We start from the raw sequence: 20,048 nt of genomic DNA, 5'->3' as shown, positions 1-20,048 counted from the left end.
TTTGGAGGAAATTGGAGTGTAACCTGGACCACTGAGAATGCACCGGGGGTCACTCATTTACAAAGAATGGAATCAACAGAACTGAAGCACTAGAACTTCCAATCTGATTGAGCCTCACCACCTGAAAGCACAGGTCAGCTTGCTACAGGGACAGCAGCATAGCCACAAACGGGAAAGCACTTGTCACAGTAACCAATTGCAGAATCTGCCTAGCTCACAAAAAGCACATGAAGGGACAGAAAACTCTTCATACACATAATGGAGTTCTACTTATAAATATTCCTGTTTCTCAGTTTTTACCACAATCTCTGAAGTTAAGCTACTGAGGGTCCACATGATAAGTAATGCTATCACACAAACAGGGATCCTAGATATGTCCATCCTCATCTTAGCTACGGAACCATAAGTCACTAAACCTTGGAGATGTTTTAATTGCTTATCCTTGAAATGGAGAAAATAAGATCCCAGAAGCAAATGAGTGTTGTTGTTATTTAAGGAAAACATCTGAAAATACAATGGTCCATCTTGGTATAACTCAGGCACAGAAAAGTACTCATTGGTATTAGTCATTGCCAATAATTAGATAGGTGTAGATCAGCAGTTTCTCATCTTTAATAGGAGGAATGAAGCACCCTCATTACGAGCATTGTATATTGACACTTGTATGTTAACTTTTACTTCTTCAAATGTCACTGCCTACATCAACCATTCAATGCAAATCTACAATCTATGGTAACTGTTCAGAATGTAAACATGCAAGAAGACTAAAACAAAATGAAGAAAAGAACATGTGTTCAGTAAATCACACGTGGCCTTGAGAGCAGTGTCTCTGGGACTGAGGACACTCCCTGCAAGTAAGGGCGCCTCCAGCACGCACAGCAGAGCCCAGGCCCAACACTCACCTGAGGTGTGTGTTCAGTGCAGGCTCCTGCCAGGGCAGGATGTGGCCCCCTCGGACATGAAGATTGATGTGGTCCAGAGGAGCTGGCAGGACCTTCCACTCACTGCTTGCATTGATTTGTGCCCCCTGTGGGCAGGAAGAGGAAGGGATGGTGAGTGGGAGGACCAAACCTAACCTGCACAGCTCTGCTTCCTGATGCCTCAGCTGCCCCTCTTTGCCCTTGGTGCCTATACTTGAGAGGGACACTGAGGCAGTTTCTCTGCTCTGAGGGTCTTGAGACTTCTTTTGAGGACTTAGTAGGACTCCCTATTAAAGACACACCAATGAGAAGGATAGGGTGACTGGATCCTACCCATAATAGAGAACAGGAGCAACTGTACTTCCTTTATATCACCCAACACCTCTGTAATCTGCTTGGATGAAAATCATGAGCACCCTCTCTCATTCTTTGTCTTCATGTTGTATTTCCTATCTACTGGTTTTGGCTCCTCTGAAAGTCAGGAAAGGGTTCTGGTTATAGGGCTAGGAGAGACATTTGGGTTATTTCTCAAAACACTGTTTCAACCTTGATTCTAAAGAGACCACCCTGCGTGGCTTCTCAAGACCCTGTTTTCCTGGAGGGTCTTCAGTGCTTCTACTAGTCCATGCATAAAATAGGGAAATCACGTGGATTCCTCATTACAAAGACTCATGCTGTGCTCAGGTGTGGGAGTCAGGGCCCTGCCTCAGTATGCTTCATGCACTGCCTTGTGGTCATTAAGATAAGAAATCTTAACATAGAAAATATTTGGGCAGCAATGCTACTTTATTCGGTGACAGAGAAGCCTCTAAACTTAATCACTTAAGACAGTCAAAGATTTACATACACATATACACACATATGTATACATACATACATACATACATATATATATATATATATATATATATATATATATATATAGGTTTAGTCAGGCCCTTGGTTGATGGCTCTAATCCTAGCACCTCAGGAGGCTGAGTTACAGAAGATCACTAATAAATGTCAGCCGAGGCAAAAAAATAAAATCTGTGACAACTCCTACCCCCATCTCCAAAATACAAGTACAAAAAAGAATTGGAGGGGCTGGGAATGAGGCCTAGTGGTAGAGTGCTTTCCTTGCATATATGAAGCGCAGGGTCGATTCCCCTGCACCACATATATAGAAAAAGCCAGAAGTAGTGCTACGGCTCAAGTAGTATAGCCTTGAGCATAAAAAGAAGCCAAGGACAGTGCTCAGGCCCTGAGTTCAAGCCCCAGGACTGGCTAAAAAAATAAGTGGAAGAATGGCTCAACAGGAATGCACCAGTTGGGCTGGGAATATGGCCTACTGGCAAGAGTGTTTTCCTTGCATCCATGAAGCTCTGAGTTTGATTCCCCAGAACCATATATACAGAAAAAGGCCAGAAGTGGTACTGTGGCTCAAGTGGCAGAGTGCTAGCCTTGAGCATAAAGTAGCCAGGGACAGTGCTTAGGCCCTGAGTCCAAGCTGAGGACTGACAAAAAAAAAAAAAAAAGGAATGCACCAGTTAAGCAACTGTTTTGAGTACAAAGTCCAATTCTACTACTCAAAAATCAAAATCTAGTTGCTACCACAACTTAATATTATCAGGAGTATATGGTACATAGTAACAGTACAAGGTGAGAATAAAATCAAACATAAAAATAAAGAAGGAAAGTCAGGTGCTGGGTGCGATACCTCAGGTGATTCACCAGGACACTTCAGAAAATTTCATACTACTCTGTAGAAAGAATCTGTCCAATAGGAAATGGGAGCATTTGGGCTGAGGTTCATCATATCCACACATGCTAATAGACCATCTCCCCAAAGCTTACCGTGTAGAAGTCATACCAGAGGGCTCTAGGGAAATATGCTGTCACATTTCTGGCATTCTGAAATAAAACACAGATTGAAGGTTGGCTTGGCACCATTGCTCAGGATACATTAAGCAACCTATATAGAAAAGGGGCCATAGAGCAGTGGTGGAATTGAACCCCAGGCCTTGGCTCTCCTGAGATCAGCAAGGTTGGGGTAGCCTCCTTCCGTTCTCCCTTCTCAAAAAGGAAATCTCCTACCCACCACAGGTGCTGTAATAAAGACCTTTGGGATACATGGTTTTTGGGAAAAGATCAGTACTTTCTTTCACACAAACACAGAGTTTGGATTGAAGTAGAAGAAAACTTCCTAGATAAAAAGGACTGTGACACATGGACTATTCGCACATTATAATCAGAAGATGTATTAATCCCAGAGTGTGCAAAGAAATGGCTGTGTCTGCCTGCCTGACCCAGCACAAAAGGAAAGGAGGGCTGGCCAGCAGCACTACATGCTCCCAGCCCAGACAGCCGAGCTCCTAGGAGCCTTCAGCTTCCCTGCAATGGGGACACTGCAGTGAAATGAATTCATTTACTCTTACTCCCAGCTGACCCTGTTCCCTTCCTTTGTAAATCGAGTGACAGTCCTCAATTATAAGAGGTCAGATTTGGGACTCTAATGGTTAAACCAGCACTAAGAAAGATTTCCCCCGTCCCCCCCGCCCCGGGAATTTCTGCTGCATAGAAGGAGCGAAAAGAGAGTCAGGGAGAAGAAATCCTCTCTGGGGAACACTGCTTACAGGGACTCCTCCTCCTCCCCTTGCCACCCAACCTCCCAGCTGGAGCCGCCACCCACCCCAGGCTCCATACTCACAGGCTCCAGGACAGGGCTGACCAGGAAGGCGGCGCCCAGCAGGAACTGATTGTCAATCTCCCAGGTCTCCTGGTCAGACACAAACCTGCAAAAGCAAAGGAAGGTGTCACACCCAGAGCCGCCGAAGACCATGACCCCAAGTCCCTGCAGAAGAACTCAAGAATACACCAAGTCAGAAATCCAGCTGCTCCAAGTGCTGTCCTTAAACATCACTGACTTTAACAAGGAAGAGCTAATCTCCAGTATTCACAGGTCACAACCCTCAAACTTTGGCAGTGCTACAAATAAGTTTTCTCTAGAAAATATCTCCACCATTGGTCCACATTTCCAGTCCAAGGCTGCCCCTATCCCTCTCGTCTACCCTGAAATGCCCTCTTTCCTTACCTGAGCACACGTGGCCTTATAAAAGTTAGGGGTGTTTTTGCAAAACAAATAAGGGAAACAAAGAAATTATGTTTTCCTACATTGTTTCAAAACTTGTACACTCAACAAATCACTCCTCATCCATGGCTATTGCTCAATATCCCACTGTCTTCTAATCACAAGTTCAGGATGGTCTCTGCCTAGAAATCAGAATTTCTTTAACAAATTACTTTATTTGCTCAATTAAAAAATTCTGTTATGATATTAAAATTGGAAACTAGGGCTTTCTGAAGTATTAGACAGATGCTCTAACACTTTGAAGCTCATCTCCAGCCCTCTAAGCAAGCCCCTTGCTCTAAGCCATCCCCACTCATCCAAAGGAAGTCATGTTGCACTTCCAGTTCCGCACCCTGTGAACTGCAAAACCACAGCACTGGCCAATGGCTCCATCTTACAAAAGCAACAAGCGAAACCACATGGCTCCCAGGGACAAAATATGTCAAGCACTGCATATTCAGCTAGATTTCCCAAAATTATGAGAGGAGGTGGGTGGAAAGGAGGACGAAATTATAAAATATGGCTAGTAGGATATTTTTTACCAGGTAAAGAGGAAATCTGAGCCAAGGAGATGGTGATAAACAGATGAAGTGCGGAAGGGAGAAGAATGCAATGAAGAATTCATTGTATAAACTACAAAATGAAGAAAAGCAGGCACTAGGTGGAGTGAGAATATTGAAGGGGTAAAAATGACCAAGGTTCACTCTATCCATAAACTACGTTTTAAACTGGCACACATCCATTGTACAAACTACTTAAAGATAATTAAAATAATCTTCATTTGGGGGCGGGTACTATCGCTTCAGCTCAGAGTTTTAAGTTTGCTACACATATGCTCTTGAGCTTGAGTTGTATTTCCAGCCCAGGATGTTGCTTAGAACTGTGGTCTTCCTGACTTTAACCTCCAGCCCATTTGAAATCATATCAGGTATTGTTAGAGTTGGGGTATTGCAACCTTTTGCCCAGCTGACATCGAATGGAGATGCTACTGGACTCTACCTCCCAAATATCGAGGAGGACAGGCACAGCGCTGGCTCTGCCCCGTAGCAATTGCATTTTTTCATGTAAACAAATATATTTTAGTTTTATAAGTAAAATGTATTAAGAAAATCTAATGAATATCCAGAAAAGAAATCAGGGCTGGGAATATGGCCTAGTGGCAAGAGTGCTTGCCTCCTACACAAGCAGCTCTCGGTTCCATTCCCCAGCACCAAATGAATGGAAAATAGCCAGAAGGGGCACTGTGGCTGAGGTGGCAGAGTGCTACCATTGCGCAGGAAGAAGCCAGGGATGGTGCTCAGGCCCTGAGTCCAAGGCCCAGGACTGGAAAAAAAAAAATCGGATGTTCCCATCAAAAATATACATTGCAGAAAGCAACAGCCTACAGAAAGACATGCATTGTTCAGTACTGAGCAGAATTTCTGCTAGACACTCACTCATGGAGGAGAGGCCGCACCACAGTCACGCCCTCCGTGCTGGCCTTGTGCATCAAGGTGTAGAGATACGGCAACAAGGTATATCTGGTCTCTAGGACACTTCTGGAAAGGTTCACAAAGTCTGCATCCCAGGACACAGGGTCTTGCCTCTAATGGAGAAACAGAAGAATGTGCTGAACTTACTGAGGGAAACTGATGATACTTTAGGAATTCATGGATGGAATTCATTTCTTATCAACCACTTCTTAAGAGATCATTACTACTAGCCTAAAACATAACAAAACTCTCTCTACAAAATGGAAAATTTTTCCCACAATGCATTTCTTGAAATATGATAGAGATAGTTTCTTCTAACAGAAGGAATCATCTGATCAATGCAGATGTCTAAGATTCCTTAGGGTGAGGGCTTCCAGGCTTGGAGCATGTCTCCAGAGAATACAGACTGTCTGAGCCGCACCCCGGGGCTGGTGGCTGGGTTCTTGTGTCACAAAACAGGGCAGGGGAGGACAGACACCCTACCCGGGTCCCGATGGTGTTGTGGTTCCTGGAGAAAGGGTAAAAGGCCCCCAGCTGCATCCAGCGAGCACACATCTCATACTCTGCATCTTGGAAGAACCCACAGATATCTGCCCCTGTCTGAAACAACACAGAACCAAACGAGCCTCTTGTACATTTCTCACAGAGGTGGCCATCTGCGTGGGGACCAAGAGGAGACCCAGGTCACTTACATAGGATATGCCAAAGAGGCTGAACTCCATCATGCCTGCAAGGAGAAGCACAGCTGTCAGACCAAGCTCTCAGTCCTCCTCCTGCTCCCTCACCAAGGGTCCTCAGCCCCTGCCCTGGGGGAGGGGCACAGCCCCTGGGAGCCAAGGCCACACACCAATGATGGACTTCCTCAGCTGGTCCCAGGCAGCTGTGTTGTCTCCCAGCCAGTGTCCTGCCCAGCGCCCAGAAGAAGGGAATGTGGAGCGGGTGATGACGATGCCTCGCTGCCCTGTGGCCTCCTGCACGGCCCTGGTTGGAGGGAGCAGGGGACAACGGAGGTCAGCGCAGCCTCAGAAAAGCCACAGGGCACGCTGCCATCCTCGTTCCTCATTCAAGTCCTAGGAACTCGAATCAAGTCATGAATGAAAAGAAAATCCTCCTGCTTGAATGGAAGGATCATGCTTCCTCCTAGCTGACAGACATATTAGACAAGGCTGCCATTTCACAGTTTTATGAGACACTCATCGTGTAGAAAACCGTTGAAATGATATAAAATATAAAATGATAACTTTCTTTTTATGTACTCAGCAGTTAATTTTCTAAAATAGTATTGAGGAAAGGCTATAGATCCTCCCTCCAGTGACCTTGGGCCTTGAACATAGACAAAGTGCTTGCTGCCTGACCAGAAGGAATTCAGGATCGATATTGGGGAAGGTCTTCCTGGCTGACAGGGATTCCAGTAACAGCTCTGCTTTCTGCTCTGCCCTTAAAAATGGTAAGAAGCGGGGCTGGGGATATAGCCTAGTGGCAAGAGTGCCTGCCTCGGATACACGAGGCCCTAGGTTCGATTCCCCAGCACCACATATACAGAAAAAACGGCCAGAAGCGGCGCTGTGGCTCACATGGCAGAGTGCTAGCCTTGAGCAAGAAGAAGCCAGGGACAGTGCTCAGGCCCTGAGTCCAAGGCCCAGGATTGGCAAAAAAAAAAAAAAATGGTAAGAAGCTACATATTCTTTGCAAATGCATAAGGACAGAAAAATAAAATTATATTTGGGGAGATCAAGCACTTAAACTTACACCTAGGACCTGCTTTTAGATACACCAAATTATGTCTCTATATTTGAGAATGATGAACAGCAGCCATCTTGGCCACACAGAACCCCTGTCTATGCATGAGGCGCTGTTAGAAGGCATGACTATGTGTGTTTCCCCAGCTCAGAAAGAATAAAGACAGGAAGTGAGAACTGATATTGTGAGTCTTCCACTTCCATATCCTGCATGGAGAACAGGATGTTTCTCCCCCTACCTCTCCTCTTTTCTTCCTACATCATCCTGCTTAACTTAAATAAATCAATGCTTAATATTCTATCTTCTGAGATTCTCCTTATTCTCAGGGCCCTTCAAATGCTTTTCATGGGTAGAACTCATGACCTGTGATTGTGTGGGGAAACTGGGTTGGAGACCTCCTCACCCATCATCCAGGGACAAAGGGAAGAGTAGGACTGCCTTACCCCTCTGTGTCTACCCTCAGGGGTTGGCAGGCAGGGAAGACATGACTCACTCATAGGTGGGTCTGGTCTGGGACCAGCCATACAGGCTGTGGACATCGTAGTGCCGCACTCGGGAGCCGTCTGGAAGGATCTGCTCGCTCTCCATGCACAGGGTCTTGCTGCTCAGGCCTCGGTCCCTGCCTGCCAAATCTGAAGAGAAAATTGAAGAATGTCAAACAACAGTTCCTGAAAGATATAGTCCCTGCTCTGTAGGTAAATGATTGAACTCTGAATCTTAATGCTGAATTAAACTCCATTGGACACTGTCTCTCTCTCTCTTTCTCTATCTCTGTATCTGTCTCTCTGTCTCTCTGTCTCTCTCTCTGTCTCTCTGTCTCTCTGTCTCTCTGTCTCTCTCTCTGTCTCTCTCTCTCTCTCTCTCTCTGTCTCTCTCTCTCTCTCTCTCTCTCTCTCTCAGGAGCATGGGAATAGTTCTCAGAACCCTAGTGAGCCTTGGTTTGTTTTCAGCATCAAGTTGACTGGAGAAAGTAGAGGTTATTGGAAGAATGCAGGATTCTCAACTATTCATTGTGAATCAGGGCCTCCTCTTGGATTATAATGTATAAATTATTTTATTTTATAATTCTCTCAAATGAATAGGGCTACCTTCCATGAGATCTTAGAAATCTGATCATTAGAAATATCATAAAATCCATGGAAGTTCACACAACTAGTATAAAGATTAACTGAAAAAGCCCAGTTATAAAAACAAGTATAACTCCAAATTCCATGAGTACAATGACACAGGCAGCCAGTGCACCATAACACTGGAGGTGCGACATTATTGTGAGTACCTAATCATAAGCCAGAAGGCCTAAGAAATAATGCTGGGGAAATACTTTGGAGACATTACCACTGTTAAGTGCATTCTGGCCATGTTACCGGAACTGTGACAGAAGGTATGGCAACTTGCACTTGCCAAGGTAGCATATCAGCAGTGCTTTTGTCTCTGGTCCCTATTAAAACACAGTCCTTCGGGGTCCTCCTAAGGGGGCCCTGGCAGAGGGGCTTTGGATCAGACATCCTGCCTCTAGCCACACTCAGGTGAAGGAGGCCGCGGGTCCTTACGTGGCATGTAGGGTGGACGGTTCAGAGTCGTATCCCTGCAGCCAGATGGAACTGCCCCATTCACAAAGCTCGAAGGTTCATTCATATCCTAGAAATGTCACACACACCCACATGGTTACATGAATACATTCATGGTTTTGTCATTCCCTCACCATCCTGTAATTCCTATCCACGGTGCCTAGAGAGAATCGCCACACACCACACACCAGAGAAAACTAAGTAAAAATACCAACTAAGCCCTACAAGATGAATGGCTGGAAAGCTACAAAGTATTCTCCTGCCAGTAAGCCCATTTCCAAGAAATTCCCAACAATCTCTGCAGAGGCTGGACAGCAGAAAGGTCAAGGTAGCTACGCGCTAGAAGATGACAGAGGGCTGCTCTCCTCCCAATGGAGTCAATGCAGCAAAGATGTCCAAAGTCTTCCTTGATGATTTCATCCTATGCTCTAGCATGTGTCAGTGAGGCATGGGCAAAAACAAAGACACCTACACACAATTCCCCATGTGTACAGAGTCAAGCACTCGCGCACTTACAATCCACATGCCATCAAACTTCAAGCTCTTCTCTGGGCTCTGTGGATTGGAGTGGAGCTCTTTCATTTCCCTCTTCCACCACAGGGCAGTCGAGTTCCGGAAAAAGTCTGGGAAGGCCACATAAGCTCTGTATTGCTATGAAAACAAATCACAAATAGTCCCAAATGAATAAACAACATAATAAACAAGGAATTACTGAGAAGTGAACACAAATGAGTCAAGATTTGTATTTCATGGTAATAGAGAGTATGAGGAGACTCACCAGCACCTTCAGAGTTTAATGTCCTGGGATTCTTGGAAAAGCAAGAGGTACGAAGAATAGAGTCACAAACAATGTACCTTTGCACATTTGGAAAACAGGCATACACTCTTCTCCTCTTTGTACCTACACACCAGATATCAGCCAATACAGCAAACTCTCGATCTGTTGCTTAAAATTTCACCCTAACCTCTTGTAGTCCTGCCTCTTCTTAGGACTCCTGCACAACCATTCTACTTGCAGGAAGAAACTGCAGCTAATAAGGTCACATGGTTGATCTTGGTCAAATGGGTGTATCAAACCTTCCACATGCCAGCTTGGGAAGAATCATCCAGTTGATGTTCCATTGGGGGGAACAAGGGAAACAAAGGCTACAGTCCATTCAATGATGGGATGGACGTGTTTTCTATGATGTCAAAGTCCTATAGCAAGCAAATGCTGGGTGATATTAAGTGGGAGGATCTAAGCAGAAAATTTCAATCACCTCCTTTCACACCTTCCCTCCAATAATGAAACCAATGCCTACCACCACAGTGGCCCTCATTAACTAAAGATGCGAATGGGAAATTAAAGCCAAACATAATTTTTCAACTTCACCAAGTTCTACGCTGATCATCTGAATTGATAAATAAAAAAAAATCAAGGTCCTGGAATTATCCAAGATGCTGTTTCCATCTCACCCTGTTCATATTGAATGGTGGAAGGGCTGACACTGAGCAAAGCAATTGTACTTATAAATTGACATACTAAGTTAAAAACCTTCAGTACAACCATGAAATGATGATTTCTATTTTTTTAAATATGAAATATGGTAGACTCTATGGAGAATTCAAGTAGTGTAATTTCTTACAAAGCAAAGTCAAACCCCACCTTTATAAGCTCCAGAAAACGTATTTACAAGGGGACGGCAAAGAGGAAGGAGTAGGCAAGGGAAGAGGAAAAGTGGAGGACAATGCACCACGAATTCATTAGTTATCCTACAAAATTAAGAAAAGTAGCAGAACAGGTGTGGCCAAGGTGAAGGAGAATGTCCAAAGGGGAGACACCGGTCAAGATTGCTGTATTCATAGACTATGTTGTTAAATGACAACTCTTGTGTACAATTACATAAAGTTAACAAAACAAAACAAAAAGTTAATAACGAAGCTACATGTTCGTTTAAAATAGGCATTGTGCCCACTAACACCATGGAAGTAACTGGTAATCTCAGTTTCTGGTTCCAAGGATAATAAGGACCATTGGAAGTAAAAGCAATCTTCACACTGACTGACATGTCTGTTATCATGAGAAAGGAAGCTGATTTCAGGTAACCCTGGCCCCACCCAACACGCATAAACAGTCTCTTACCTCCACTTGGCTGTCCCAGTCCAGAGAATTGTTCACCACAATATTAGGGAAATCTGGCCAGACCTATGCAGAGAAAAACAGTTCAACAGCAACAGAAATCTCCAACCACACTCCTAGAACTAGATAATTTAGTTATCATGTAGCATTGGTCCACAGCAAAGTGTACTCCACAAAGCCTTTAAGTGGATGCATAAATAGGGATTGAAACAGAAACAAAATGGAAAAGAGGGAAAAACAACAATGGAAAACAACGCCACAGTGTCCTCTACCCCAGGCTAGGTGTTCCTGGATTGCCCATTATATCATACCTTGCCCCAGACAATTTCTCCATCATTGGGAAACTTGATGAAGACATCATCCTGCACACCACGAGTGAAGGCCGGATATGGCTCTGTCTCATTGCCAGAAATGGCTGGGTCCTGATACCAAAGCACAAGTCAGATGGAAAAACAAATCTAGAGAATGCTAAGGGAAACAACAGACCTCTTCCAATAACATTTGTCCTTCCTTTTTAGTTGAAGTTTAAAGAGTCTGAGAACACTGGTAAGTGACTTTCATAGTGAACTTCACCTTTCCTTGTGTAACATGGAAGGAAATACAGTACAGGCATTCCCCACCACCCCCCTTCATCTTCCCAGAGTCCACAAAGTCTCACAAGGACTGACCAGAATGAGGATGACCCGCATGCCATCTGCCTTCATGCGATTGATCAGGGCGGGAAGCCCAGTGAACTTGGAGCTGAGGGTGAAGTCCAGCTGCCGCTCCATGTAGTCGATGTCTGAGTACTGCACATCCTGGGGAAGGATACAGGGGACTGAGTGGTAGCTGGGGATGAGGCCATGTTCCCAGGAGAGCGAATCTCCACTGCCCATGCCCAACTTCACATGACTTCTGACTCAAACACTAGTTCCCTTCTTTGTTATCAACTGAAAGCTGAAAACAGAATTTTTTCAAAGTTCCCAAATTAAGAAAAAATAAAATAAGAACCTGCATATCAAAAATTGTAGCATGAAGATACCTACATAGTGGGGCACTTTTGTGCATGAGTGAAAACCACTGGCTCAGAGCTCATGCCTGTTCAAGGCCAACCAGAGCAAAAAGTTCAATAGAACACTTCACAGTCACTTCCTGGGCATAGCAGTTAACACCTGTCAGTTACACCAGAGACTGAGATCAAGAAAAACTCAGTTCCTACACAGTGAGGGGAATACAAGTACATGAGATAATATTTCAGTAGAATAACCAGGGCAAGTGACAGCCACAGTCATCTCAGTTATGGCCAGAAGAATGAAATACGAGGGTTACAGTAGAGACATTAGCATAGACAAAAAAAAGCAAGACTCTTTCTTGAGATAACAACTGTAGAAAATGGGTTAATAGTATAGTTCTGATGTCCATATTTAGCAAATGACATGCCCCGATATCAAACTAAAGTCCCACAGGGAAAAAAAAAAGCAAAGAAAACACATGGCATAAGAAATTACTGGGTAAACTGCGAATATAAGTAGTGATTGAGTGTGTTGGCCACTCGCAAGAGACTGCCCAAGATTCAATGTTAAGAGAAAAACAAAATGCTTTGTGAGGAAAACACATTAAAAAAAAAAAAGAACTGCCCTATCCACTGCTATTACAGAAAGAGAGTAGGATTTACTATTCAAAATCAAAGAAACAAAAGCACAAGCCCTAACTGTGACATGTCCACTCCTAATAATCAGACATATTTTCCTTATTACCGGTGATATATTTGAATGGAATTATTTGAAACAATAGAACAAAATTAAACATAAAGTAGGCTGTGGGGTAAGTTGTGATTACAGGACTGTTCTTGTCCTCAGTGACTAAGAAGGTTTGTTTCCCTGGAAACCCAGGATCCCTGCATTCAGCCAGAGAGTGGCTCAGCACGCATGGCCCTGGGCTGCAGTTCCCACCAGATGCTAACTGCACACCTACCTACATGGACAATGGGCCAATGAGCATCCGTTCATTTCATTTAATTAAGCAAAGGTGTTGGAAGGATACTCTATTCTTAGAAAACTCTGGTTTTGGACTAAATGTCTTCAACCTACATAAAGTAAATGGAAGGAAATAGGACATAGGAGCAACAGCTCTGGGAGCTAATGCTTTCCCTCTGCACTGTGAGTCACTGATCTCCTAATGCCACAGAGCCAGAACCAACTCACAGAATTTGTAGGACAAGATCATGGTCAGGGTGGCATCACGTGAGAAAGGACTTCATGTATGTGCAGAAACTCACAAATACCCTATAAAGAAATTGAGGCCCAGACCCAGGCAGGTTCCCTATGAGAATGCAGAGCATGGCGCGCGCCATGGGTTGTACATACGTAGGGAATCTGGGCAGCCACCATCTCATCATACAAGCTGGAGATCTCAGCATCGTTCTCATAGCCATAGCGACACAGCTGGAACCCCAGGGACCAGTAAGGCACCATCACGGGCCGGCCAATCATCTGGAATAAAGATTTTAAACATTAACTCTGAAAATGGGATGCTAGGTGGAAGTTTCCTGTGAAATAAAAACAATATTTCCAGGGCCCCAATCTAGACAAACCAAACCTGCAATTTCAGAGTAGATTGGAAGGGAAGCACAACACTAGAATGCCTTGTGGGAAAGCCTGCTGCTGGATTAGAACTCATATGTCAAGAATCTAGAAAAGGGGCTGGGGATATAGCCTAGTGGCAAGAGTGCCTGCCTCGGATACATGAGGCCCTAGGTTCGATTCCCCAGCACCACATATACAGAAAACGGCCAGAAGCGGCGCTGTGGCTCAAGTGGCAGAGTGCTAGCCTTGAGTGGGAAGAAGCCAGGGACAGTGCTCAGGCCCTGAGTCCAAGGCCCAGGACTGGCCAAAAAAAAAAAAAAAAAGAATCTAGAAAAGTGGCTTTTGCTCTGATTCCTAGATGCAGTCTAAATAATTAGAGAGGAGTCCAGAATTCAGAACCAAAATCCATGGACTAATACACATATGTCATGCACTGCTCTGTGACCTAGGGCAAGGATAAATAACTAATTGTGCATGTTTCCTCACCTGTAAGTTGAGTATGATCTCAGTGTGCATCCCATAGTGGTTTTATGAGAATTGAAGTTACTATATATGCTCCCACATGGATTAAGTAACGCATTCAGCAGTTATTCCATGCTTGTTATCTCTATCACAATCACAAATAACTTCACTCTTCACCTCTACCCACACCGCACATCATAACCATTGCAGCCTTCATGGCCCTGTCAACAGAACCACCATCACCACCCTGAAAACTGTAACTGCACACAGCGTCAGTCACCATCCTCATCACTTCCCTAACCATCACGTCCATCAGAAGCACCACTCCTATCATCACGCCAGGAATCACCTTCTCCATCACCACCTCCACCAATACTCCATCACCACCATCACCACCTCTATCACTTCAAAACTATCACCAGGCTAATTTGCTATCCTGCAACAATTAAAGGCTATTAATCTAATGATTATTAGATTTATTTATTGTTTCCTATTTATACGATCTCTGAGAAAAACCAACAATCCCAATTATCACAGTGAGGGCGATAAAAGTGGATAATGCATTTGGAACACAGCCTTGCTATGAAGAAGCACATGACAGATAAGTGAGTTCACACATACCTCAGTGTACTGCTGAGTGACAAGCTCTGGAGTGGGCCCCAAGAACACATAAAAGTCCAGAACTCCCCCTGTGGTGCGGTACGTCAGGGCCGGCATCGGCAGGAAGGTCACATCTGAAGAGAGAGGGAAATGTGAACCCAGCTGCTTGCAAAGCTTCAGCAAGGGAAGAAAGCATCCCTCAATACTGAGACTTCTCTCTCTTCCATTGCATACCATCAAGACATGCTTTTCTGTGCTCAACTCACACAGGGCGGAGGACGTAAAAAGGAAGCAGGGTTCTATCCATGAACACTTTCCTTCACAATTGCTTTATTTTCTCAGACGTTTTGTCAATCCACTCCATAAAAATAATTCCTGCAGTGTGCTCTATGCTTGTTAGGGAAGGTGTCTGACACCTAAGCCCATAACTTTGTCTTTTTTTTTCTGGTTGTTGTGAGATAGAACCTTTTTCCTGTTTAAGCATGTGCCTAGACTGCAATCAATCTATTTACTTCTCCCAGCACAGCTGTAATTAGAAATGCATTACACCCTACTCCACTTCCTCCATTGACATAGAATCCCTTGACTTTTTCTCTTGATTGGCTTGGAACTGAGATTCTCCTCATTTCAGCTTCCACAATGGCTAAGCATGACCACCATCACACGCCTTCATATATTCTTTTAGTTCAAGAATCTTCAGAAGCTTTAAAAATTGTGTTCCCTTCTTACCCAGTCCTTCTTACACAGTGTCCCTTAAGGAGAACACCTCTTATCACCAGGTATATTGTAAAAATGAAGAATAGAACACAACTCACTCAGATATGCATCATATAAGGTTTCATCCATTTTACACACATTTTTCTATTGATTTAAACCCCTTTCTATTGCAAAAGACAAATTTCCATCAGACTTGCATAAACCCACAGTGAGTGCTCTAACAATAACTTCCAGCTCATTCAAATTATGCTCGTGGATCCCTCAGCTGACCTCTCAGTTATTATGAGATTCTTTCTTTAGGGACTCCATTGCCTTTGCTATCTCTTCAAGTGTGACTGTTAGAAAACTAAGAGTATCACTGGATCCATCCATTCCTTAGTATTAGAGGGACAAAAAAGGATAAGCATAAGATAGAGTGGCACTCATGTTATGGGTGATTTCATTTCCAGTAGCTCACACAATCACATTCTAAAAGAAAATTCAAGAATCCTTAGCCCTCAGATCTGGGGCAGAAGCAGCTGCCACCTACCCATGGCATTGCTGTTGAGCAGGAGGACTCCGTGGGCACTGCCATCCTCCTCTAGGCCCATGTAGTAGGGGTGCACACCATAAGAATTCTTCTTGAACTGAGAGTCATGGGGGACAAGTGGGCAGAGTTAGAACACATAGCCTCTGAGAAGGAAAGTCACCAAACACTCAGGGCCTACATTCTCCTGCAAGGAATCCAACTACACAAACACAAGGGAGGCCCAAGAATGGTCTGTAGGGCAGAAGCAGACCCCTCATTCCAGTCAGGGAACATGGAGCACAGAGGCCCGCAGGGGGAGTTCAGACCCATGCAGTGAGGGTGCAGAAAAGTGAGCTCAGACCCTCCTCATACTCTGCCCTTACCCCCGGGGGTTCATCTCTGGAAAACATGCCCCACGTGTGCCAGTTCAAGTCTCTCCTGAAGGCCGTGTGCTCGGTTTCCCCAAAGCCATAGATGTAGTTGGAGGGAAGGCGGGTGGATATGCGGATGAACATGTCATTGAAGGTGAAGCCCAGGACCTGAGAGTCCCAGCTGCCGGGGGAGAAGGCAGGGGAGACAGGAAAGTCAGTTCTCCTGGGGCTGCAAGCAGCTGATCTCTCTAGCAAATGCAAGCCACATCCTTCCCCATTTCCCAGAAACCCAACACCTATTTGCTACAGAGATCCCCAATGAGGTTTCTAAAGGCACCTCGCTGTCCCAGCCTTCATTCTACAGTGGCCTTTCATGAAAATGTCTTTCAATCCCCTCAAAGCCATCACTGCAGAGAAGCCACACTGATACCCGAGTCCTGTATGTACTTCACCCCCACTTGAACACCAGCAAATTCCAAGCGGGAGTGAGGACAGTCCTATCCCCTGGAGAAACGCCTACTTCTTGGCTTTTGTGTCATCTTTTGTATAAATTGTGACACTGTAGCGAAGACTGAGAGTTGTTTTTCTTCTCCAGTTACGACTGTAATTGTTCATAAATCTACCTCCCTCTCTCCCTCTCAATCTCTCTCTCCCCCCTGTGTCTCTCAATCTCACCCTCTCATATCCACACACTCATACCCACATACACATTGATATATGTATTTAAAATATTGTTTTCTCCTAATGAAGATAAGATGAGAAACAAAAGCAGGACTTAAGGCTGCAGGTTTTCCTGCCACATCGCGCCTTGCTAGGATGTTCTCATAACCTCCAGTCCCCAATCCAACCAGGCCACTCACATGACAGTGCCTGTGCTCTTCCGGCGAATTTCAATCCCAAATGGGTTCTCCTTAATGCGAACATCATAGAGTCGGGCCTCAGGAGAGCTGCTGGGAGCGCTGGGGATGTTCAGAGGGATTGGGACTTCATACCGCATGTGGTTGGGATCATAAATCTAGGTCAGAGGTAAATGATTTTAGGTGAACATGGAGATTCTGTGTGTATATTCAGCTATGCTCTCATATATAGAAAAATCATAGATAAAAATATTCTATTATCTTAACTCAAATAGCCGCAAGATAAGAATTACAACTTTTTAATCATAAGAAATTGCAGTTACTTAAGATGATTGGCAAATTCAGCAATAAGCTGTCCAGTTCACAATACGTAAGTGTGCAAAGACAGAGCACTGAATAGCACAAGAAAAGCATGAGTGTTATCTGTGAATTAGAAATGTTAGAAAAAATATGTCCTTAAATATATACCATTAGGAGAACCTTGTCAGTATTGGAGGAAATAGAGACAGTATATCTTGGCTTTAAGCTTTATGAAACAACTTGAGATCTAACATGTTGTATTGAATCTGTCAGAGCTCATATTTGAAGGGCCATATTATCATTACACAGTTTCTTTGACTTTGGTATTTGCATGCAAAGCCATTCATAAGCCAGTGTGCAAATATTATGTATTCCATATTATTCCATATGTGTGTATATGAGTGTCTGTGAAGCTTTTACCGAGCACAATTATAACAACCACAGTTGTCCATGCTTTAAAAATGACATATAATTGGATGCATGGAGTTTGCACTGTATCCGTTTCTGGTTTTGAATTAGGTGCTACTGATATGAACATAGTAAGCCAGGGGTATTCAGTCCCACCAGAGAATGAAAGATGATTACATCCCTTAAATTGTGTGGACTAATGGTCAACTATAAAGAAGGAATGTAAGGTTATAAGGAAGGTGATTTCAGCAACTATGTCTGGGAGAAAAACTGACTTTGTGGGAGAAGTATTCTTAGTCTGAAGTGCTATGTAGTCTTCAACCAAGCACAGAGATCAGGTCATTCTAGCAATGCATTAATGAACACATGGTTTACTGTGCTCCAGAGGGTTGAGAAAGGAACATATCTATGTGTGTATGTACAAATGTATGTAGGGAGATAGGTAGTTTCCTGATTAATTGGTTAAGTACATAGGCCTTAAGGCTGGAAATCTGAGCAACTTGATTCATTCCATGTATTAGGTATATCCTACTTGCTAATACTAACTTGAGGACACCAAAGAGAAGCATAGAATTAAAGGATGGAAAAGACCTTAGCGTCCTTCTGCATGTCATTGTTAAGAACATTTTAGGCAAGGCTATGGTGTCATATGTTGGGGATTCAGCTTGGCCTTGATGGGGGAATGGCGATGAGAGTGTTCCCGAGAGGTCGCCCTTCCACCAGCCCTGGGGCAGTGTGGAAGTGAGCCACACCTATCTCCTTCTGGGTCCAGAACCAGAAGAGGTAGCTTTGAGACTATCCCCCACCTTGCGCCAGCGAGCATGTGTGCACTCTTTTCCCGGGCTTTGCCAGAAGGCGGTAATATGGGAAGTGAAGTTAGCCCATGAGGGAGGTCCTTGGGAGCTGCTCTTGGACAGACAAGCTCCCCAGCCCATCGTCAGGTCCTGCTCAATCCTTGTCATCATCACTATATTACGGAAAGCCCCTCCTGAATAAACCAGATTGCTCTCCAAAGCGTCTCCAAGATTCGTGTGCACCTGGCTTCCTTGGTGGGTAAGGAGGGAGGAAAAGGGGATCTTGTTCGGCCACGTGCACCTTAAGCTTGCCCGTGTCCCTTCGCTCCACCTTGGCTGCCTGCGGGTCAGGCACCCAGGGGAGAGGGTGAAAAGGGGAGCATGCTAAGGGAGTAAGCTTAGCATCCCCAGGGGAGGGGAATCTAGCCCGGCAGTCATACTCTTTTATTTTTATTTATTCCATCAGCAAAATTTTCAGGGCTTACAGTTTACTAGCATGGTGATATGGGAGAAGCACAAGAAGAGAACAAATCCCTTGTCATAGAGAACCTCACCATTTAATAGAAAATTGCCATAAGAAAGCGAGCCCAGCCATAGTCCTGCGTGTAAGTACAGCATAGAGGGAGGAAAAAGCACTGGGCAGAGTGGAATTTCAAAGATAATTCCAATTCAACTGAAATATATCCAATTGATAAACTCAAAGAGTTTCTGATGGAATATTGTCCAAGCACTAAACCTTTCTAGTTTCCTCCATTTACTTAGTGTCATTATGAAAAACACAGATGAGGGAGACAAACATACCATTCCCCTTCAGTTTTCCCTAAGATCCTATGCTATCAGTCACCAGATCTTCTCAGTCTAAACAAAGCCATTCTTCTTCTCCTGCTTATCTGTACCTAGATGACCTCTATCCATCACTCCATCAACCTATCTGCTAGGCTACTTCCACATCTCTCCACTTCTTTGATATCAATGATTTTTGGAGTAGCCTGTTCTAAATGCACATTAGGGAAATGCGTGCCTACCTTACCAAGCCTTTCTCATTGCTCTTGCTATTCACAGAATGGTTGAGTTTATTGTAGCATGGAACGTTAAAGAATTAGCATACATTAGGATGGCATATCACTGACTATCATGGTGATCAGAAGGGAAGGCCCTGAGTGCTCCCTCACACTTAACTCCAGGTACCTTGAACTGCAGCATCTCATTCTTGTGGAAGGTCACAAGCAGGCGCAGAGGAGTCACAGGTGTGGAGGGGAAGGCAGTGGTGTAAGGAGAAGACTTCAAGGAGATGTCAGCTGTGGCCCCGTGTGAGGTATACTGCACATTGCTGACTGAATACAGATCATTCACAAAGTAGCAGTATGGGACCCCAGGGGTAATGGATGCCTGAGGAGCAAAATCAATACTGTGCATTAGCATGAGGGCCTGCAGTTACCAAATAGCAAGGGGTATTCAAGGCAGCACATGGTTCCAACAGACAGTGGCAAGAATTTAAATTTCTCTATCAGGAAAATAAATATTTAGAGTGTCCCACTCTTC

The 20,048-nt window shown here is 44.3% G+C and overlaps 1 protein-coding gene across 1 annotated transcript in view; it reads right to left on the bottom strand.

Moving 5' to 3' along the window:
- Positions 1 to 877: 877 nt before the first annotated feature.
- LOC125345309 (maltase-glucoamylase-like) overlaps positions 878 to 20,048 on the bottom strand; it is a gene marked incomplete at both ends in the record, with an annotated part of 69,313 nt that continues 50,142 nt past the window's right edge. The window contains 19 exon segments of the mRNA XM_048337536.1: positions 878 to 1,027; positions 2,754 to 2,810; positions 3,607 to 3,691; positions 5,463 to 5,611; positions 5,982 to 6,098; positions 6,191 to 6,225; positions 6,346 to 6,479; positions 7,732 to 7,870; positions 8,789 to 8,876; positions 9,323 to 9,457; positions 10,929 to 10,991; positions 11,237 to 11,347; positions 11,594 to 11,722; positions 13,271 to 13,396; positions 14,573 to 14,685; positions 15,798 to 15,894; positions 16,160 to 16,328; positions 17,008 to 17,162; positions 19,695 to 19,895. Coding sequence (XP_048193493.1) covers positions 878 to 1,027; positions 2,754 to 2,810; positions 3,607 to 3,691; positions 5,463 to 5,611; positions 5,982 to 6,098; positions 6,191 to 6,225; positions 6,346 to 6,479; positions 7,732 to 7,870; positions 8,789 to 8,876; positions 9,323 to 9,457; positions 10,929 to 10,991; positions 11,237 to 11,347; positions 11,594 to 11,722; positions 13,271 to 13,396; positions 14,573 to 14,685; positions 15,798 to 15,894; positions 16,160 to 16,328; positions 17,008 to 17,162; positions 19,695 to 19,895 — 2,253 coding nt within the window.

Source organism: Perognathus longimembris, unplaced genomic scaffold (assembly GCF_023159225.1).
Source record: "Perognathus longimembris pacificus isolate PPM17 unplaced genomic scaffold, ASM2315922v1 HiC_scaffold_5495, whole genome shotgun sequence".
NCBI lineage: Eukaryota > Metazoa > Chordata > Mammalia > Rodentia > Heteromyidae > Perognathus > Perognathus longimembris.
This window is presented reverse-complemented; position numbering and strand designations above follow the sequence as displayed.